Genomic DNA, 21,441 nt, shown 5'->3' on the forward strand with positions numbered 1-21,441 from the left:
GATCTCGATCTAGGTATGGGTATGTATGTACCAGACACAGCACCCCCCGATTCCCCGAACTAATCCTCCATCGACTTCAACCATCTCTAACTAACGATCCCTCAACGCAGGTATCGATCGGCAACCTCGCAACAGTTTAAAAGGTCTCAGCATCCCAGCAAACAAACTCCATCAGAACTACCACAAAAAAAAACAGGAATACAGGAATACAATCTACGTTCGCTTGAAAGAAAAGAAAGAAAAAAAAAAAAACCAACAGTCCTCGACAACCTCCGCGGACCGCTCTCCTGGCAGGCTGTAGGCATGATGCTCGACCGGTCGGTCGGCAAGGGATAGTTAGTTAATCTGCAGTGGTCCGTCCAGTCCACGATCATCAATCATCTCGGGATCTCCAGGTTTCGGAAGTGTCGGACAAGCCTATACCTCGTCAGTCCCTACCTGTATGTGTCTAGACATAGGACGTGAGGGTCCACGGATAGGTAATGACCTTGCTCGATTGTTCAACTAGAGACGCCTGCGCCTGCGCTTGGCGGATAGTGCCTAGTGGTGGGTGGTGGTGGTGGTGGTGGTGGGTGGAGATATAGAATCTTTTGGGGGAGAGGAGAGAGGGGAGAGGGAGAGGGAGAGGGAGAGGGAGAGTGAGTGAGGCAAAGGAGTTGGAGATGGATACGGAGATGGAGACGGACAGTACCTCTGCATTACCTCCAGAGGCTATAACTGGTGAGGTTCTCGTCTCTTTTGTAACAATGGTGTGAGCATCTAGCTTACATGGTTCAGGTCGCCGACGACGACGTCGTCGTTGTAGACGGTTGATACCTAGGTGGTTATTTCATACCCCACGCTACCTGCTTTATCAAGTCGCTGTACGAGTGTGAAGGATGGAAATCAGACATCTGAGATCCATATTGACGAGGGTGGTTGTACTCACTGGGAGTCAGTCCATGTAGATATGTCACTATCTGATCTGACCCATCACTACACTGAAAACTGTTAAGTCTCCTAACCTTCTCTGTTGTCCGGGGTACTTGTTTTCCTTTATGGCTTTTTTGACAAGCGCAGCAATCGCCTCATCACAACACGATGCCATTAAGCCCCCCCGGGTCTGAACTCCTACGAGAAGAGGTGGTAAACACATGGGGACAAATACCATCCATAATCCAAGACAACAAAAGGAAGGTGTTCGGAAGGTGTTCGACACACATGCAAGACAAAGGAAGTGTGACAACCCTCCACCACCGAGTTTCTCCATCGTCTAGTCTCCTCCCTGTTGCCTCCCCAGCCAGCCGCCTATCCTCATCCTTCCAGGTTTACAGTTCGTTCTCTGAAGCAGGCAGGCCCGGCTATAACGGCACTTGAAACCGCTTCTTCCCAAGACAGCCAAGACAACCAAGGAGCCCTCCTGCAAGAGCATCATCCAAGACCCTCCAAGACGGCCCGCTGCTTTTTTTTTCCCGGTTTCCCCGTTACGCCGGTATGCAGTGAGGCAGTCTCAGGCAGTCAGTCTCAAGACAGTCACGGCAGTGTACAGCGAGCGCTGTGTAACCCAACCCGTTTTGTTTCTTTCAATTCCTGTCCGTCATGCCCGTCATCAGCATTGGTGCAACCGGTTTGGATATATTTGACATGGCATGGATTGATTGCACACCTTTCACATCCTCCCTCCATCGTCATGTCATGTCTTCCGTAAAGGACAGCTTAAGGTAGCTTGGCCTTTTTGCTTCTCTCCCCATCCATCTCTCATGAGTCTCCCACTTCTCCCACTTCCGCCTTCTTTCACACATTTGAGTTAGGACTTTCGAGGTCCGAGTCCTCTCAGCCACTCACTGGTTTATCATCAAGTGCCTCTTGCACTCAGCGCCGCCTGTCCTGTCCGTCTTTCGGGCTTCTGCTCTTTCGCCCGCCATGCCTTCCATCTTCCGCTTGTTGTTGTTGCTGCTGCCAGTCCTTCCTCCTCCTCCTGTCATATTCGGCATCCGCCATCTGTCACCCACCCAACCTCCGTGGCCCGTCACGTCACCCATTCTCCGCTATCCACCGAGCCCGACGGCCCGTTACGATGTGGTGTTGCGTGTCAACGAAGTGCTTGTGATGGGCAAACACGCACCGCACCCCTTGATTCAATCTTGACCCACTGGATCTCCAGGGACGGACCAGACAAATAAGTCTTCACAAGTTAATGTTTGAAGTTTGACAGCCTTTGGCCATGAGATGGCGCACCCTCCACGGACGGCATCCGGTGATACTGACTGACGTTAACGTTTGACACCTCGCGAGGTTGACAAAAAGATCTCGTCACGAGTACCTACCGGGGGGGATTAGTAGACGCTGCTGGACCGTCGTGACCTGTTGTTGCTATTAGTGTCTTCTGTCTTGTCCGCGAGTTCTTGGTGTAGCAGAGGAGTTTCCCAAACTTCTCAAGGACTTACACCGAGCAGACGCCGTGCGGACAGACCGACCCTCGCCGAGGTACCTAACCCTCATCCTATACATACAGCAGGGGGCGCGCGAAAACAAACATTCCCTCCTCAAAAACTTCGAAACATCAACATTTAAACTGCAGAGACAGACGGCAGAGAAGGTTAACGATTTCCATCCGCGCAAGCTGTTCCCGATCTCCCTACGTTCCACAGCCTTTACACCATGCAGGCTGGCGAACGGCGAACTAGCTGGCGGCCTTTGGCGGAAGAAAACGCCATCTCACCCGGGAAGCGGCAGGGCATCGTCATCGTTTGATGTGCAGCTATCCATCTCTCCCTCTTTCCATTGCTCCGACGGACATTCATTGGCCATTCATCTGGACATCCAACGGCGTTGAGGCGATCAAGCGATCAAGAGAAAGCTCATCCGGCATTGACTCGATCCTTCGATAGCTGATTCATCCAGGCAAGTTACCTGGTGCTGTAAGGGACACAACAAGGAGCAAACTGAGTGGGATCGGGAAAGAGTCGCTCAAAGGGTTCACGATAGCGGACCAGGTAAACGACAAAGAATCGGTTCCAAAAACTTCAATTGGTATCTCCTCCATGTTCCTCCATGCTCCTCCATGCTTTCCATCTCCAATATCCAACAATATCCGCTCTAACGAGTTCCCAACGGCGACTTCTGGGCCGCCGGAATATGGCTACCTAGGTATATGTTATGCACCTCCCGACATAGGAATTATGTTTTACGTAGACAACAAACGGAAACGAAAATGAATAAAAAAAAAGATCCAATGATACATTGGCAGGCTCATGTCCGCCATGCTCTATATCTTGGTATGATGATGCGTGCGATGGAGAGCCGCTGGCTGGGTGGGTGTGGCTGCGTGGGTTCGGGTCGTGATGTAGATACTCTTTGTTCTACTCCGTGCCGCCGAATGCTGAGTGGTGTCTTTGTCGACGATCCGCTTCGGCTTTCCCTTTAAGCCCACGGACAGCGAGGGCTTGAAATGGCGCTCCTCACAATCTCGGCTTCCACCCGTAGCGAGGCCTTTCACCCAATGCACCTAAGCCATGGGACCTCCGCATCAATGCTGTACAATATCCAGAATATGCCTTCGACATCCTCCCGCTTTGCAGACGAATGCATCCTCATCTAAAATTCGAACCATATCCTCAATGACTTAGGGAGGAGGCACCCTCGCCTCTCCGCCATTCAACAAAGGCTGCGCATGCTCCCTACTCGCTCCTCCGTTCGCATATCCCTTCTCCGCCAGACCGGCCTTGCCTCCCTCGGTCCCCTCATCATCATCAAACACCTTCTTCTCCAACCACTGCGTCGCCCTGGCGCACGCGGTATCAACCCACTTCATCCACGCCCACGCAGCAATGTACGTGGCGGTCGTGAAAATGACAATACTCGCCATCTTGTGGCCCCTGGACTTGGGGTGCAACCAGTTGGGTTCCTTGGGCGAGCCATCCTCGTTCTTTCCCGGATCCTCCCAAGGCTGGCCGGAGATACCGTAGACGATCCACATGCCCAAGGTCCTAAGAATGGTGCCGTGGGTGAGGTAGACGGCGAAGGAGTGGTGGCCGAGCCAGAGGAGCAAGCGGTGCGAGAGGAGGTTCTGCAAGCTAGGAGACAAGAAGATGGAGACGGCGACGCATTGAATCATGAACGCGCTGGCGCGACGACCGGCATTGGACCCCTTAGGAACAATGAACGAGCCGCGAGAGCCGTCACCGGCAGGATCGACGAGGAACTTGTGGAGGCGCAGAGACCAGGGCGCCCAGTCCTCGTGCTCGTGCGGATAGGAACCGACGTAGCCGCCGATGAGGAGGAGAATGGGCACGATGACGTAGGAGAGGATGCGCTGGTACTTGGCGATAAAGTTTTGGGTGGGACGGTGCTGGGAGAGCTCGGCGAGAAGGGTGCCGAGGGCGAGGTTGGCGCCGAAGGTTTCTGCATGCAGGGACGGTGGGTTAGTGTATGTGCGCATGTGAGGAGGGAGGGGTGTGCGTACCAGTCAAGGGTCCGGTGTTCAACAACCAGTAGGCGACCAAGAGGACGTGAACGAGGATGCGGTAGCGGAAGCGCATGCCAATGGTGGCGGCGAGGACAATGTAGACCTGGAAGGCTCCAATCAGCAAGGGGCGCATAGCCCACTGATGTCTGTCGTAAACATTCTCGGTGGTGGTCCAAGTATCAAGCAGGGCTCTAAACAGCCTGCGAAAGTTCTCGCCGAGAGGTACGGGATCGGGGGCGTCGAAGCGGACCCAAAAGCTGTCGCAACGGTTGGAGGCCGTGTAGGCGCCCAAGATGGAGAGCACGAAGCTGATGAGGGTGGCGATGACGGCCGGGAGCATCAGCCTGGGGGGTCGTCGGAAGGCGGATCGGGCGACGGTCTTGAGGGAAGCCGAGTGGTTCCCTTGTTGGTATGCGAGCTTCAAGGGCTTGGCGGCGCAGACGAAGCCGGTGAGGAAGGCGAAGATGGGAACGCCGAGACGGCCCTGCCAGGGGATTCGGAGGTATGGAACTTGTAGCCACCTCGGGGTGCCGTCCTTAACATCGGCAGGCCAGAAGAGTGGGAAGTCCAGGGCTCGGGCAAGATGTGTCGAGATAACGAGGGCGGAGGTGATGCCACGGAGGCCCTGTTGGAAGAAGGGTGGTCAGCAAGGTACTTATACGAGGTACAACGGAACGGCAACGGCTTACCTCGACCCATTTGATGTTCTTTTTGCTCTGAGCGCTCATCTTGCGGGATGAACGTCAGAGACGCAATAGCTAATTGTAATAGTATTAAGGGGGGGTGTTTGGAAGCTAGGACGATGTTGGTGACCAGCTCCGGTATAGGTTCGGAAGCACAAGACAGCGGCGTCAAGCTTGTCTCTGATTCCTTGGTTTTGTGTCCGATGCCGTCGGCCGAACCAGCAAAACGTGAGGCGAGACAAAATATTAAAAGAGGTGAGACGGAAAAGTAGAAGTCGGGAGTGGTTGACCGGAGAGGCGGGACCGGCAAAGCATAAAAAAGATGCGGATCTGGTACACGCGGCCGGATCGAGGTACACGCGGCCGGGCGGAGCTAGAAGAAACGGGCTAGGGATAGGGGGTAGTAGATGGCGGGCGGGCGCTATCGAGGACGGCGTTGTAGGCGTAGGCGGGGCATCGAAAGGGGGTCTCTCTTGTCTGTCCGTCTTTTATTCCGTCCGTACTAGTCGACGTCGGTCGGTATTTCTCTTGTCTGTATGGATTATACTAACGGTAGAGGTACGGGTTTGTCGAAGGAGTGGCCGAATCGAAAAAGTCGAAGTGGTCGCAAAAGTGGGAATCCAAATGCAAAAGGGAAGCGTGGCCGCGTCACAGGACTGAGAAAGTTGGACAGGAACAGGAACAGGAAATCCAGACAGAAACAAATGAAGTGAAAAAGAGGGATGAATGGAGTGCGAATGCACTGGGGTGGTGTGTACGTGTACCGGTATGGGTGTCCACAAGGAGGGTCCTGGAGATGGACTGTGGAGGACTGTGGACCGGGACCGCCGACCGCCGTTGAACTTTTTTTTGGGAATCGGGGTTTTGGGGCTGCCGGGGGACGGGGGATGTTGACGACGTCGCTCCGTGCGGTGGCCGTGTTTCTTCAGTGTTGCCTTCCCCTTGTTACTTGTTGTTATACAAGCTCGTTGTTGCTGTGTAACAAACGTTAACAAGCAAGCCAAGACCGCAGAAAAAAAGGGATAAATATCAACCGTAATCTTACAACCGTCAGATATATCGTCTCGATATTTCTGTCAAGCGAGAGACGGTGGCGGATCCAAGGATTCTGAGGCCTGTGAGTCCTGTGAGGGCGCTGAAGAGAGGGGTACCGCTGGTGTCGCCTGTAACCTGCCCGTGCTTGTGCTGTAACTTGGCACACCCGCCAAGAGATGTAACTTGGCACACCCGCCAAGAGAGGGACATACAAGTTCCAATCTGCCATCCCCTCGAATTAATGCGAGCCAAGACGGCCGCCAAGAGTCCAAGCATGCGCCAACTCTTGGCCACCACGATTGCCGGCCAAGGTCGGTGCACTTTTGCCAGGGCAGGGCATGGAATCGCAAATGGCGGACAGCATCGGATCGGAGGTTGATGAAGAGGTGCTGGCGTTGGTTTTCTCACCGACTGGAGATGACTTCTTTCACGGTTTTGAAGGAGGAAAAGATGGAATGCCCGTCAAAGTTGAAAAGGCCTCAGAAGTGTCCTAGCCGAGGCCACCTCATGGTCCCGGCAGGCAAGAGAGAGTCTGTGTTCCTTGCAGTAGCACAGGTACAGTCCAGCAGGTACAACACCGACTACGGGGATGCAGCTGCCCTGAGATTGCGACTATTGATTCAGCAATTGCGACGAGGGGCAACTTGAATTAACCACCACAGTGCCCTGTCCAAGTGGCGGTCTGGGCTCACACAGTGTCGCACCCGCTTCAACTTTTGGTTGTTCTGTCGAATCCTTCTCGTCCATTTCCATTTCCATTTTCTATCAATTGGACGCGAATGCTTGCCATGGGGATTCGTCATCCTTTGGTTTTTGGGGGGCATTCCATCAATCACAAGTTCACAGCCGCCATGACAGGATGCCGTCCTTGCCGGTGTCACTTGCATAACCCTCTCCGAGATTACAATGCTGACATTGAAGACGGGGATAAAGATGGCTCGAGATATTTGGTAACGAACACGCGGCCCCAAAATGAACCTGAATCATGCGACAGTAGCGGCTGCAACACTCCCGTTTAAGTCCTATTTGGTTCCATTGTTCCACGTCTCGTCTCCCAACTGAGTGTCAACCCCAGATTTCATTGCCCTACCGCTAGGGACTGTGCTTGTTTCATCGTCAACATTTCATCATCCATCATCATCACCAGCCAGTGTCCATCTGTATATCTTGACCAGAGATCGCTCATCCTCAATCACAAGCGTTCAGGAAAGGCAACTAACAAACAATCACAAGCGACAAGACACAGCATCGCATCGACAGGCGCAATTGGATCGATCGTCAACCGGCCAAAACCCTGGATAATGTTAGGGGTCAACCCTTGCAAACATAAACCAGTCGTTACCCATTTCTAGAAGGCTTTCCAGCAAATCTATCGACATTCCAAGGAGAACCGAGCCTTTGACCCCCATCTTTTGCATATCTTTTCCTGCTTTCCTCAAAATCACTGTTCATCACCTTCCAGTTTGTGTTTCCTGTTTTTCTGTTTGGGGAAACCAAGTCCCGTCTTCCGCCTTGTCAAGAAGCTGAAGAAATATCTCAGGATCGATCATCACCAGAAATCACTCAGCTGACCGCTTTCACCGCTGACATTATGGTCGATCTCAGTCCTTTTCGACCTCTTGAAGCGATGTCGTCTCCAAAAAGACTCCATCAAAACCCCAAATCCCCAATTGAACACCCCCGGCCGTCCCCGAACAACCCCCACCCCGGGCCGCGTAACCGACCGCACTACTGCGGTTGCGAGCAAAAGTTTTACCTCCCTGTCAGGTACCTTGCACGGACCACCACAGCCAAAGCTTCGTGGGCACTGTGTGTTCAACGACCTGCTCCACCCGTTAAACTTACCCACAACACCATAGTAGCTTGCGGTTTCTAGCACTTCTCCGACAGCAAATATTCCAATTCAGGTACAGTGATTTCTTACCCCTTTTTATGTCCTTGTCGTCGGCATGTTTCTTTTCCATCTTTTGAGGTTTCAACCATCGACGGAGGAATCCGTCCGTGCGGCGCCCTTTCTCCAGATTCTCACAGACCTCTTCCAGAACCCAGTCATGTGCCGTGTGCTCCAAAGAAACCCAAGACGGCAGCTTGGGTCTCCCAACAACATGAAACCGAACCCGCCCCGGTCCCGAGATCGTCCATGCAGCATCTTTCATCTCAGCCTCCACGTTTTGTTCTGCACACTGCACCCGGAGGTGATGACAAGCTTGCGCTTATCGAGCACCAACAACAACGACCAACAGCCGGGGAAGCATTCGATACCCGCAAGCGCAACAAAACCCAAACGGACAATTGCGCACGCGACCATATGCCCGATGCCACCGTGCCACGCTTGCCATGCCATGCCTCCCATGTCTTGCCTCCTTTCTTAACGTGCGCAGCCACTGTAGCCTACCAGTGAAGTGAACTAGCGAGTGATACCCCATGGGCAACATGACATCGTGAGATTGATCCAGATTCGGAATCCTTCTCGAACCTCCCCGGGCCTAGCTTGATCTCGCCTTGTCCGTCCCGTTTGGGGCACACGGCGGCTCGTGGGCGGCGGGTTCGGGTTCGGGAAATAAGGATATGACATAAGCACTTGCCTGTTTTGTTTATCTGATACACATTACAAGACCCATGATCCCGTGACTTCATCCATTGCAGGATCAAATATAAAAAAAGGGTTCATGCACAACTCGCAGAGCCTCGGATTTGTCAGTTTGAGTAGTGTACGTATCTGACAGGTGGATGGATGATCTTCGGTGATACACTAGTCAGTCAGGCACCGGGCACCGCCAGACCGCCGCCAGTCACCGCCAGGGACGTAGTGTAATTTTACATCTCCTCCTCCGACTTAAAGTCGGAATCGAGATGGGCTTGATGGGGTACCCCCTACGTAGGTAGATGCGTAGACAACCTCACAGCCACAAAAAAAGAAAAAAAAAAGGAAACTCATCGCAAAATCTGAGGACGGATGGATGGTTCACAACCGGGAACGTGGACGAGCACTAACAGATGTCGATAGAGGTTCAGGCGATAGATGTTAGTGCACTGCTTATCAAAGTTAGGTTGACATCTAAGCTTTGTATATAGGGATAGAAGAACGCCTCAAACGAATCTCACTCACTTCATACAATACTCGGTGGCTTCACTCAATCTCACGGCTTCACATCTCCGTAACCGTCTTCATTCTCCGACTCCCTATTCCTCCAACACTCACCCCAGCCCGTCCTCCCCCCTCTTCTATCATTGCACCACAATATTAGAGTAGATGATTCACGGAACTACAACCCGCATTGTTATCGAGTCCTGAGAATGTGAGACAGACAGACAAATACCCGCTCGCTGGAAAGAAGTAGAAGACCTCATCGGAATAATACGCAGTTAGCTCACTAAATTGTTCTTATTTTAGTAGTGCCTTCGGGTAGCAAGCACATCTGTTAGCGAGCTGATATATCTATTGGGGATCTGATATCCGAGTATGTGAAGGAACATGCATACAAGCCATCTAGGCTTTTACTCGTAGTCTCTCAGTCAGGAGTTTAGTTTCAAGTTTTCGACAAAGTGTCATCCATAGGGCTTATGAGAAATCGCATTCCCGGTCCCGATACCCGGAATAGGGGGACGTAGCGCACTAACAGATCATGGTGCAAGAAGGTGCTGCTTGCGTTAGTGACATCGCACGTCCATATCTTCTGGAATTTGAATGTGTACGAATGATTCTTTCTCTGATTCCTACTATGCTCACTCACCGTCCTCACCGTGCTATCTGGTGTGGCACTGAAGTATATACGTCGGTAGTCACTTCCCGGGATCACTTGCATCTGCTGTCTCCGTCTCCGTCTTCGTTTCTGTCTCGGTCGACATCTCGGTCGACATCTCGGACAGTATCGGCCGTCCTGTTACCGCCGGTTGGCTCACCCCCATGAAGAAGAAGAAGAAGAAGAAGAAGAAGAAGAAGAAGAAGAAGAAGAAGAAGAAGAAAGAAGCCGAGAGCGCGCCACCCACGTACATATCTACCTCTACTCTACTTGTATTGCCAGCCCGCTTCCCCCGTTCCCTCTTTCCCTCTTTCCCTCTTTCCCTCTTTCCCTCTTTCCCTCTTTCCCTCTTTCCCTCTTTCCCTCTTTCCCTCTTTCCCTCTTTCCCTCTTTCCCTCTTTCCCTCTTTCCCTCTTTCCCTCTTTCCCGCCCGACACCCAAGAGACTCAGTCCGAGTTGGAACGTATATCCGACCTTGATGGACCAGGAGAGTCGGGCGAGCCGGGTTAATAATTGTCGGCATTGATACAACAGTCCGCGTATCATGCTAGGAGTGGGAGCGGCAGTGGTCCGCACAGAAGGCGAAGATATCTACCTACCTCTGTGCAATGGAACTGGACGGACGCTGTGGTCAGTGATGGTATATTGCTTCTCTGACATACATCCACTTTATGTAGCGATGTAGGTCAAACTTTCAAATCGCTGAGACGGTTGTGAGCTATATACAACTCATTGATCCCGGTGCTATTAACCGACCAGGCCAAATCCTGATGCGCCAATCCTGATGCTAACCCTGATGCTAACTTTTCCAAGTCAACACAAAATGCTATCTAACGCTGCCTGTGTCCATTGACGCTGGTGCCCATGTCATAAGATGTTCCATACAACCATCACCTTCTCACTCGCCGGTGAGGACGACGACGTGGAGGAATTTAAGGATGATGATGAGGATGAGGCTGAGGGGGAGGACGAGAATTGGTCCAGTCCCCTGCCTCATCCACATCCTCATCCTCATCCTCATTCTCGTTCTCATCCGTATTCTCGACCTCATCCACATCCTCATCCTCATCTTCGACCTCATCCATATCCACCATCCTCATCCTCACATTCATCGTCATCCACATCCACATCCTCCAACATCTCCCTATCCTCGTCCTGATCCTCGTTCTGATCCTCAAACTCCTCCTCCTCCTCCTCCTCCTTCTCCTCCTCATCCTCATCGTCCTCCTCAACATGGAGCCCCTGCCGTTCATGAAAGCGCCGCCACCACTCCTCAAACTCCTCTTCATCCTCAGTGATGACCTCGACCTCAAACTCGTCCTCTTCCTCCCTCCCCTGCCGCCTCCGCCGTTCCCGAAGGCGCTGCGACCACCACTCCTCAATAGTCCTCACCGCCCCCATTAACTCCTCCCTCCCCACCCTTTGCAACTCGCGCTCGGCATTGCGGTTCAGCTCCATCTCCACCATCCACCGAATCCGCAAAAACCGTCTCCCATCAAACCTATCAAAGTTATGAGAAAACCTACCCGCACTCCAAGACAAACCTACAGGCACCCTAAGTCTCCATCTGGCAGCTGTCATATAAATACGGCCGTTTTGTATAGTAATTTGGGGTCTTCCAATGACCAATGTTCGTAACATTTCCCAGCGCGCCAAGAAAGTCGTAAAAGTTTATAGTGTTGTGAACCCCCTAACCAGCGTAGTACAATTTTCGGTACCTCATCGCTCCTTTTATTGCTGATTAATTGATACGTTACCCTTACTATATTACTATAAGGTCTATGATATCCCTATCACACTTCTTGATCCCTCAATGTAATTGAAGTACAAATGTCCTTTGCTTCTAGGTTGACGAAGTAGGGTAATGATGTACCTCTAGGCGGTGATGCGACGTCTGGTGTAAAAGCGTGGTCAAAATCGCGAAGACCGCGTGCATTTCAGCCAAAAATTTCACGAAATGAAGCGGAATGTTTCGTGCATCGAAATGGCGAAATTTCGCGGCTAAAAGTGGGTTTCTGGATGTCGAGTGCTATGGCCTGTCACCAGGTGATTTTGTGGATCTTAGGGTGCGTGTAGGCAAACCTTAGAGTGTGGGTAGGTTTTCTCAAAGTTATACCTCATCAACGCATTGCTCCGCTCCGCGCGGGAAGCCTCCCTAAACTGAAAGCCAACGCCCCGCACGCGCTGCACGACCCATTCCGATAAATACCCTGCCCACCACAGAGGCGAGGCCACGAGCGGGGCGACGACGCTGTTTAAGAATTCGGGGCCGATTCTTATCCAGAGGGATTCCATATCGTACATGACGTAGAGGAGATGGAGTTGCTCGACGTAGAGGAGTTCTATGAGGTAGCTGAGAGTGGCCCATTTGAGGGCGAAGGAGCGGTAGGCGAGATCGAGGAGGCGCTTGATGTAGGAGGGGATTAGAGGTAGGGAAGTGGTGCGGTGGGAGAGACGGGGTGGGATAGGGTATCGAAGCGCTTGAAGCCGAAGCAGTGAACGAAGGAGCAGTGGGTACAGCGAGATGTCGGATAGTAGTTGTTGGTCGATGAGCGGTTGTAGTGATGTTTTACTCGGCTGCGAGGGGGCCGACGGTTTGTGTTGTTGCCGTGATCGAAGCGATGGGTGCGACTTCCAGATGGAGCTTGCAAACTACTGCATCTCCTCTTCCATATCCATATCAAGGGGCTGGTCGACGTCAACGACGAACTCTACCCCAGCCTTCTCAAACAACTCCCGAACGTCTTTGAACAGCTCTTGCACATCCGGAGCCTTGTCGTCAACTGGTAGCCATGTAGGCAGCGTCCTGACAAAGAAGCGGAACCGTTTCAGCTTGTGCATCTTGTTCTCGCCATACCGACCGGGTTTGGCGTTCCTCCCTGAAACAGAAGCAAGGCCCTTCATCATGTCCAGAACCGTCTCCCTGTATTCCTTCTTTTCCCGGTAATGGGCTTCCTTTTGCTCGTCCGACCAGCGGTAGAATGTGTCGAAATCATCGAGGCTGTCCCACCACCAATCCTCCAGGGTCAGCTCAACCAGGTTGGGCGGTAACAGATCCACCACTGGCCTTTGCTGCATCATCTGCTCGCCCGCTGGCAGATCCCCGTACAGCATGACGAACTGAATGCACAGCTTTTCCACCTCCTTCAGTTGTGGAAGAGTTGAGAGCCGTCCGCCAACGCCGATGCTGGCCTCTAAACCCTGGCAGTCAAACCAGTTAAGATCCAGATGTTTCAGCTTCTTCCCGTATTTCACCAACGCTTGATCTAAGCAATCCTCGTCCGCCTGGGTTGCATCCTGGGGTGGTATCCTATGGAAGCTGTCCACCCTTCGGGGAAACATGTAGAGCGTCTCCAGGTCTGTCGCGTGTCTGAGTATCCTGCCGATGTTGCGCGGGTCGGCGACTGAAGAGTGGAGGTAGACATGCTTGGCGGGGCTCAAATGAAAGGAGGTGATGGGTCTGGCGAAGACATCGGTCAAGTCCTCCTCGCCGTCCAAGAAGGTAAATAGGCCGTCGTCAGTGGATACTTCGAGGGTGGTGAGAGCGGGAAGAAGCTCGAAAAGAGGGTGATAGTGGCGGGTCTGGACACCGAAGACTTCGGGAGGGTCGCCGGTATCGGAATCGTCTTCGTCGAGCGTGGTAGGGTCCTCGACTGACGGGTCACCTTGGAGGAGAAGAGTGGTGAGGTGCTGGAAGGGGGTGAGGGCCTCGGACTCGAGCCGGTCGGGGATCATGGTCCTGACATCTTCGGGAAGGATGGCGAGATAGCCACGGCACTTTTCGCCCTCCTCCGTGTTGAAGTAGGACATTGTGATTCTGAGACAGCTTATCAGTTCGAAATAATCGCGGTCATCCTCAATCGCAGGAAGCTGCAGCAGCAGGGTCTCGAGTGAATACAGGGCGGTAATGGTCATGCCGAATATCCCCTGGGCCATCTCGTAGTATTCTTCCGGATCAGTGCTAGCACGCCGCATTTGCAGGCTTTCGAGATAACCGGTGATAAAGACCAACCCCTTGCCTTCCCGCCAGGTTGGAAGAAACTTGTTGAGACAGCGCTTAGTCTTGCGAACCACTCGGCTGTTGGTCAAGGTGATGTGGCAGCTGAGGGAGCGGGTCCAACCGCAGTACTCTGGATTCTCGGTGATGGTGCGAAAGAGCAGCACAAGGACCTCTTCGCTGGTTATGGCGATGGTGTGGTAGAGATACGGGCGAGCAAGATCGGCGAAGAAGTGCGAGACGAGACAGAGGTTGCGCAAGGCGCTGCGACGGCGAGTAAAGTCGTACCATGGGTCTTCACGGACAAGCTTGTCGTAGGCTTCTGGAGCTGGCTCGCCTATCTCGGGCAGGCTGGGGATGAGATGATCGAGGATCTGGTTGACTAGTTCGGGGGGAAGATCCATGATGGATTTTGGCTTGGGTGAGGAAGGGTTTTCCGGCCGCCGGTGAGGATCAGACTCTGTGTCGGCCATGTCGGATGCCTTGCGCTTCTTGGCCGAGCCGGGTGATGTTGGCATGGCTGGTTTTGAGGAGATGGGTTGGGCTCAAGTATACAGCCGATGGCGGAGGAGTCAAGATGTAGAGGACTGCAGGTGGCCGCGAAAGTTCAGACGTGAACCCAAGAGCTATGAAAGAGGTCAAGTCCAAAGATGCAGCAGTGCCACTGAAATTTGCAACTGCGATACCGACAACGACGCGCCGAATCCTGTTTCAAAGCGAGTCAAAAAGTAACGAATAATGGTCGAATAAATGAAGTCGGAGGTCTCAGGGAAAAGGGTCGTCCGCCAAAAGCGCCCGAGAGGTGAGGATGATGACGGTGATGTTGATATTGATCGTGGTGGAGATCATGGAGGACATGAAGTAAACACCAGAATTCATGCGATCAATGGAGGGGCAGCAAACAAAAAGTGGATATTGACGAGGTACGTACCTCTGTGGTGCCTGCCGGGACTTCATTCCCACTTTGCATTTTCTTGTAGGCGTTCATCGTGCCTGCCACAGCACCTAGGTACTTGTCGCAGTCATAGCCCCGCGGGCAGGCAACTGGCCAGTGGCCTGTGCTGCTGCACTCAGTGACTTCCTCTGTCCTTCATCAACATCGGCATTGACAACCAGGCAGTGACGATCCACGACATTCAGGGCGTTTGACATGAAGGAGTGACCGTTTCCTCTGTCCGGCCGTTTGGAAATCTGGTGTTCGTTTTCTCTTCTGGACATGACATTTTCCCCTCACCTCTCCGCAGTCTGCATTTCAGGCCGAGTGCAGTTTCTGGCCGCCACAACACCGACCACGGCGTCCGATTATTCCTTTCCAAACTCACATTCCCATTTTGGTATGGATGACTTCAGATGGATCTACTCGAGTTCCTCATTCTCATTTGAGTGACCAGCCTATTCATTTCCGGAAACGCCTTGGAAAGACACAGTGCCTGACAGCCTGGAGGGCCGTGCAAGTGAGATCTTGGTGTCTCTGTCTGTTCAAACCTCCGCTGTGGCAGACAAGTGGAAGCCGTCAGTCACACTTCAAGGGTTTGGATTCTTCTAATGCATCCTCAAAGAAGGGATATGATTGCTGACATCAAATATGCAGTCCTGTCATCCCACGGTAGCCCTGAACACTCCCCGGCAGCTCTTCGGACCTCCACGGTAGCTTTTTGCTGGCACGTACAGTAGGCAACAATGCTTGCCTTCATCACATACCTAGAGGGAGACCCAAGTGGGCTCCATCATCAGGGCTTTTAGTCAGGGGCTCTGTTTACATCATCAATCATCAATCCAAGTCATGGCCTTCAGACTTCACACAGCTCGCAGAAAAAGGCACCACGGCACCCGACCGTCATTTGGCTCTGGATTCCATTTTCTTCAAGGATATCTCTGCTTACAAACCCAACTACATACCTACCTGTTTCTAAACCTAGTCACCATCACATGTTTCCCTCTCTCTTCATTCCTGTCCTCTTCCTCCGCTGCCTTTGGATTCCGTGTACTTCAAGGTTGACAAATTTCAAGCTGCCTGTGCTTGACCACCTCCCTGCTCACTTCCTCCACCACCACCTTGACCCTTCTTGGTCCTTTTTTGATGTTTCTGCTTACCTTTCTCCCTACACTGCAGACAGTATGCAAAAGGCTCTCCGTTGGCCTTCAAAGGTCTTGGTGTCCCCATGTGCCGATTACATCCTGTGTTCGTACAATAGCCGCGCTCTCTATTGATTTCACGTATCTTAGCGTGCGTATCTACGCATTTCTGGCATTTCTTCGTGTTTTTTTTCGCTGGCTTCATTCGAACGTTTTTGCAATTAATGCAATGCTGCCCGCACGGAAGGTCCACTGCCCACTCGGCATACTCTTTCCCTTCCGCAGTAAGGCGTGCATGCGCATCCGCAGCCGTGGCTCTGGGTGGGATGCCCCCGGAATTGGCGCCCTGGGGTCGTTGGGGTCGCTGGGGAACCAGCGGGTTGTTGTTGTTGTTGTTGTTGTTGTTGGCGGTGGCGACGTAAGGAGTGTTGGGACTGTTGGGAGGAGGGAAACCCATGGCAGCCTCTCTGAGGAGCCTAGCTCTCTCGGAATGAGGTGTAATGATACGCCTCGGGACAAAAACCGGCATGGGAGGGGGAGCAGCAGCAGGAGCCCAATCATCATCATCATCCAGCATCATAGGACCCCCAGCATCCTCGAAAGGATCACCACCAGAAAGAGGAACGCCTGCCGATGCACCATCAACAAAGGGATCATGGAGAAAAGGTCCACCAGGAAGAGGATGGCGCTTCTCCACAACACGTTGACGCTTGTGGCTCTCGCCCGTTTCATCCCCTCCCTCATAACGTCGGCGCTTCGGTTTTCTCGTAGGAGACTTGACATCTCCAGCATTCGTTCCATCCAACACCCCGCCCGAGAACCCCTGAAGCAGACCCTGAAACTTGCGAGACAAGGCTTTTGAATGAGCGGTCAACTCAATCTCAGCCTGACCTTCAGGCTCTGGCGGAGGCCCGTTCGGCGTCCATGGTCCAGCAACATCTCCTCCTTGCTGGAACCGTTCTGCCTGCTCCCAGGCCTCCATAACATCCAAAATATCGCTCCCCTCAGGAACCGGGAAACTGAACCACCTAGCCAAATAATCCAACACCCTTACCTCCACACTCCTATCTCCTCGACACCCATTACAGATCGGAGCCCAAGGCGTTCTGTACCCAACGACCAAAGCACCAGTTCCGTTCCCGCCCAGCGTTTCGTCACCCCTCGCGAACCTCGTGTTTTCGGGATCATACCGACAATTACACCACTGAGTTTGGTCGTACATAAACGATTGCACAAACCCGCATGCATTGGTCAGGTACGTGGTCAAGTACGACGGCTTGTCGAGGTAGATCTGTAAAATATCCACCACGCCATTGTGATTTAGCTCCACATAATCCTCTTGAGTAGGTCTGTACCAGATCTGTCTCTCGGAGTTGGGGATAACGCATCCTACTCTGGGGGGAGCGGCACGAAGGAGGGTGAAGAGGTCATCGACTCTCAGGATACCGCGTTTTCGAGGTGGAAGAGTGAGAGGAGGAAGATCAGGGGGATCGTCGGGCACGTTGTCAAGAGTCTTCTTGAGACGTTCCAGAATGCCTGTAAAGTCAACGGGGCTGGATGGAACGTTGTTGCGTTGTTCTCCTTCGGGGTTGGGAGCAATGGACCGGTTGGGGGGTGTGGAAGGGGGGTTTTGGGCATCTTGATTCTGGTTCTGAGACTGAGATGGGCCCATGGCATTAATCGCGGCCTGCACCCTGGCGACGTTGGCTTCAATACGCTTCATAACCTCGAGGGGTATACGGGGTTGATCCTGCGGTGGTTGCGGATGTTGTGGAGTAGGAGGGAAAGGAGTAGGGAAAGGAGGAGGGGGAGGAGGAGGGGGAGAAAGGGAAGGAGAGGCATTGGGGTCACGGGGGTTAGGAGTGACGGGGGGGTACGGGTCGCGCAATGCCGGATCTATCAGATCTATATCCATCTCATCGCCATCGCCCGCGTACCACGAGTCATTGGCTTGGGCTTGGGTTGGATAGACTGACTTGGGGTCATCGTGGGTGGGGGCGTCGGGTTCCATGGTGCTTGTTTGAGGTTCAAGGAGTAGGAATCCTTGCTAGGTAGGATTGCTAGTAGCTGCCACCGATGTGGGCGAGGCTGGAGACGATTACTTCCAGCTTCCTTGGTTGTTTTCTCTCTGGGTTTGTTTCTTGCTCTCTCGTTTTCTTGTCGTTCAGAACCGTCTTCTTTCTGTCCGAGTCGACTCTCAACTGCTGCTGATGTTCACCAAATCGAATAAGGAAAAAACAACTCCAGTCGCATTATAACGGCCATGGTCGCAGATATTTAACCCGTCTTCGACGAAGATAATGAGTCCAAAGATAGTACACTCGGCCTCTGGAAGCCATCGTATCAAAGAGAAGAACAATGGATCATGATCATTGCTCCTTGTCCTCGGCAAGCTCGCATAAGGTAGCCAGTACAATCTCATTGTTTACCTCCCAGTCTTAGTCCCCCTCCTTGACCACCCTGGCCCAGCCCACCTTGTCCTCTTTCCCTCGCATTCTCGCAAAGACCCATTGTCTCCTCCTCCTCGGAAGGGTCCATTGTCCCGCCCTTTCCCGTGGTCCCGTGGAACCTTTGTTGTCAAACGTCTTCCTAGTTCTGCCCTCCATTATGCTGGGGCCGAAGTCTGAACAGATGTTAGCGACGGTACAATGTCCTTTGTTCAAGGTTAAAAACGATGGGAAACCCTCAAAAGAACATCGCGGAGAAGGAGTTTTGTTACAGCTTTTGTTTACGGAGGTGCTGTCTTGCGCTATGCTGGCTGCGATTTGAGAGGGAACGGCAGGTGGTAGGTGGCAGGTGGCAGGATGGCCAACGAGGATGGGGATGGGGATGGGGATGATGGTCGGACTAAGACTTGGACGACGGACTCAGAGACTGGGGGTTGGAGACCGGGTTGGAAACCAGGACTTAGGAGTGGCAGACCGGGAGTGGGACACCGGGACTGGACACCGGGACTGGACACCGGGAGTGGACACCGGGACTGGACACCGGGGCTGGGACACTGGGAATGGGACACCAGGAGTTTGTGGTACACTCCAAGGTTTGAGTATCGAATCTCGAGTGATGCGTGCCGAGGCCCGAGGGCTGAGAGAAGTTGATGTTGGTGACTAATAGTTGTTCCGGGGACCCAACATGGGAGATGTTGGGCGAATGAACTGATCACAAAGCTCGCATATGAATGCCTTTAGAGAGCAGAGAACTGATGAATAGTGCTTTGAAGAGTAATCAATGAAGTCTAGAGGCTGAGGAACGTGAACACCCGTCCCATTTCTGTCGCTATGCCCAAACAATCCACCATCGACTATCTCGCTGAGGACTCCCATTTTCTTGTCCATTCTTTGATCAACACGGATACACTCTATCGACCCATTACACACCTAATCCATGTTCATAGCGCTGATCCTTTGTCGATGTCACTTTAAAAACCCTTTACACCCCATAACTCTTCGTCCCGTAATCCTCAGAAGCAAGAATCCAGTTGCTCGTGGGCAGCTCCATCCATATCAGAGTCATCCTCTCCAGTATCCGTAGATTCCCCTCCTGAGAACTCCTTCCCATCTGTCTGGTCTTGCGAACCCTCCGATTCCGAGTTTGCAGCGTCAGGGTCTGCCACCTCTGTGCCCGCAGCATCCTCCTTGGATCCATTATTCTCTCTCAACAGTCTTCTTCTATCCCGCTCAGCCTGGGCTCTTAGGTCACGGTGAAGTTTACAAAGCCTGCCTCCCTTTACGGCCGGCCGCGGGCAGTCCTTGCACTGACCCTTGATCCATTTCAATTTGCGACCCTCACTCATATCCCAGTTTTTTCGTTTTCTATGTTTCTCACAATATCTTGAGGATCTATCCTTTCTCGTAAGCAGCACCCCACATTGAACACAGCGGCCTTCCTTTACTCGTTTATCATACTTCGCTCTTTCATATATAGCTTGTGGGGTCATTGAACACCGGCGTGGCCTTTTGCTCCCATTGGCCTTATCACCTGCTGCTTGAGCTTTTGCATTAACGGTAGCCGGTTTTTGTTGAGTGTTGTGGGCATTGTCGAAGGCATCACAACTGACGGAATTCTCAGGACCGCGGCCTTTGCCATTGGTTTTCTGTCTCTGCTGGCGGTTTGGCAATGGCTTCTGGCGACGCTGTCAGAGATACAGATACAAGAGTTTGAAAGAGTAGGCGGACACGTACGGTATGTGATGCCGCAGAACGACCAATAGCGTTCGAGTCTTCAGATTTTTTCTTCGGTCGTTTGCGTTCAGAAGGATGTGACCTCGGCGCTCTTCTCCAATCTGCAGGCAAGGAACTCGATCCCACAGATGATAAAACTGGGCGATCTACTCTTGTGCCTCGTGCTGATGTGCTTGGAAGAGTTTCTCTTGCATCATGTCGTGATCCCGGTGGGCTATGGGCTCGGGTGGATGACGAAGGATATTGCATCCTCGTTGGAGATGGATTGCGATCCGCTCTTCTGTTTGGTGCTGAAGAGTAGGATTCATTCTCTCTATAATCGCGGTGTGATCCAGGCCGATGGCTGGCTGAGAAAGAGACTGTATGCCGCTGGCTCCCCCATGCCGGTGGTGATGGGATACGATTCACTTCTCTTGGTGCTGAGGAGTAGGCCCTGCTGGACCCATCGTCTCTTGGTTCGTATTGCGACCTCGGCCGGCTGTTTGTTTGGACAGACGATGAGGAGGGCCGTCTCATCCTTGGAGATAGGCTACGATCCGCTCTTCTTCTTGATGTGAAAGTATGGTCGGAATCGCGTTCTCTCGCTTCGTATCCTGACCCCGACCGAGCTCGGCTGTTAGCACTGGTAGAGGATGAAGGATATGGTCTCCGCGATGGCGATGGGTGATGAACGATCAACGAATGGACGGGCGTTGTGTATGGAAAAGAAGAAGCAGAAGCGAATGTTTCCTTTGCACCACACCTAGTACCTCGCGGAGCCCGGACTCGCAACTTCCTCCGTTCGACATGTGCAAGTGAAATGATCCACGTCATCGAAGTCCTGGTGTAGAGGTAGTTCCTTCCGCCAACTTCCCTCCGGGTGTTCTCATCAAACATTCTTGCCGGGAAGGAGAGCTGGTCTGGAACACCACCGATCAGACACCAGTGGGCAAGTGCAAAGGAGGAAATCGGAAGTTGAGAGTCTGGCGAATGCCTGAGAGATGGACAAACCAGTGGTTCTCTTGAGCAGTCAAGGTGCTCTCCTTCCCATATCTCAGGATCGCGAGGAGCACTTGCCCCATTCCTGTCGGGGAGTGACCTAGGTCCCGCTTTTGTTTCCCGCATCTACCCGACACATTATCCGTTCCGCTTGATCGTGACTTCCTCTGCTTTTTTCGTTCTCTGAGCTACTACTTGTTAGCGGTGTCAAACGCCCTGTTGCGACCCTTCCTCCACTTGACTGGTTTCCACTTACAAACTCCCGGTTCTGCCTCCCTGACTGCCAAGCCTCCATCATCAG

At 52.7% G+C, this 21,441-nt stretch overlaps 6 protein-coding genes across 6 annotated transcripts; 1 reads left to right on the forward strand and 5 right to left on the reverse strand.

The window, feature by feature from the left end:
- The first annotated feature begins 1,550 nt into the window (after window positions 1-1,550).
- On the forward strand, window positions 1,551-2,881 carry B0H65DRAFT_481164 (uncharacterized protein). The gene has a single exon (XM_062827621.1). The coding sequence runs from the start codon at window positions 1,903-1,905 to the stop codon at window positions 2,125-2,127; it is 225 nt and encodes a 74-aa protein (XP_062676745.1). The 5' UTR covers window positions 1,551-1,902; the 3' UTR covers window positions 2,128-2,881.
- Window positions 2,882-3,505: 624 nt separating this feature from the next.
- On the reverse strand, window positions 3,506-5,513 carry B0H65DRAFT_76818 (acyltransferase family-domain-containing protein). Its single transcript, XM_062831386.1, has 3 exons — window positions 5,137-5,513; window positions 4,445-5,072; window positions 3,506-4,383 (listed from the first exon to the last, which is right to left on the reverse strand). The coding sequence occupies exons 1-3, from the start codon at window positions 5,173-5,175 to the stop codon at window positions 3,605-3,607; spliced, it is 1,446 nt and encodes a 481-aa protein (XP_062676746.1). The 5' UTR covers window positions 5,176-5,513; the 3' UTR covers window positions 3,506-3,604.
- Window positions 5,397-6,569, reverse strand: B0H65DRAFT_76964 (uncharacterized protein). The gene is made up of 2 exons (XM_062831389.1): window positions 6,176-6,569; window positions 5,397-6,104 (listed from the first exon to the last, which is right to left on the reverse strand). Exons 1-2 carry the CDS (start codon window positions 6,392-6,394, stop codon window positions 5,619-5,621), a joined length of 705 nt encoding a protein of 234 aa, XP_062676747.1. The 5' UTR covers window positions 6,395-6,569; the 3' UTR covers window positions 5,397-5,618.
- A 5,817-nt stretch (window positions 6,570-12,386) lies between these two features.
- B0H65DRAFT_77015 (uncharacterized protein) lies at window positions 12,387-14,524 on the reverse strand. The gene has a single exon (XM_062831390.1). It carries the CDS (start codon window positions 14,421-14,423, stop codon window positions 12,561-12,563), a length of 1,863 nt encoding a protein of 620 aa, XP_062676748.1. The 5' UTR covers window positions 14,424-14,524; the 3' UTR covers window positions 12,387-12,560.
- Window positions 14,525-15,910: 1,386 nt separating this feature from the next.
- Window positions 15,911-17,992, reverse strand: B0H65DRAFT_437053 (uncharacterized protein; the record flags this gene model as incomplete). Its single annotated transcript, XM_062825283.1, has 2 exons — window positions 15,911-16,444; window positions 16,505-17,992. The coding sequence occupies 2 exons, from the start codon at window positions 17,990-17,992 to the stop codon at window positions 15,911-15,913; spliced, it is 2,022 nt and encodes a 673-aa protein (XP_062676749.1).
- A 1,418-nt stretch (window positions 17,993-19,410) lies between these two features.
- B0H65DRAFT_512795 (uncharacterized protein) lies at window positions 19,411-20,608 on the reverse strand (the record flags this gene model as incomplete). Its single annotated transcript, XM_062828601.1, has 4 exons — window positions 19,411-19,594; window positions 19,641-20,113; window positions 20,163-20,505; window positions 20,571-20,608. The coding sequence occupies 4 exons, from the start codon at window positions 20,606-20,608 to the stop codon at window positions 19,411-19,413; spliced, it is 1,038 nt and encodes a 345-aa protein (XP_062676750.1).
- Window positions 20,609-21,441: the final 833 nt, after the last annotated feature.

This window comes from Neurospora tetraspora (assembly GCF_033439725.1).
Source record: "Neurospora tetraspora strain CBS 560.94 chromosome Unknown B0H65scaffold_10, whole genome shotgun sequence".
In the NCBI taxonomy this organism is placed as follows: domain Eukaryota; kingdom Fungi; phylum Ascomycota; class Sordariomycetes; order Sordariales; family Sordariaceae; genus Neurospora; species Neurospora tetraspora.

Coding starts and splice junctions, on each gene's coding strand:
- B0H65DRAFT_76964 (XM_062831389.1), bottom strand. CDS start 6,394: ATGGCAGATTGGAACTTGTATGTCCCTCTCTTGGCGGGTGTGCCAAGT. Junction 6,105..6,175: donor AGACGATATATCTGACGGTT/GTAAGATTACGG, acceptor TTTGTTACACAG/CAACAACGAGCTTGTATAAC.
- B0H65DRAFT_76818 (XM_062831386.1), bottom strand. CDS start 5,175: ATGAGCGCTCAGAGCAAAAAGAACATCAAATGGGTCGAG. Junction 5,073..5,136: donor AGAACATCAAATGGGTCGAG/GTAAGCCGTTGC, acceptor TTCTTCCAACAG/GGCCTCCGTGGCATCACCTC. Junction 4,384..4,444: donor GAACACCGGACCCTTGACTG/GTACGCACACCC, acceptor CCCTGCATGCAG/AAACCTTCGGCGCCAACCTC.
- B0H65DRAFT_77015 (XM_062831390.1), bottom strand. CDS start 14,423: ATGCCAACATCACCCGGCTCGGCCAAGAAGCGCAAGGCATCCGACATG.
- B0H65DRAFT_481164 (XM_062827621.1), top strand. CDS start 1,903: ATGCCTTCCATCTTCCGCTTGTTGTTGTTGCTGCTGCCAGTCCTTCCT.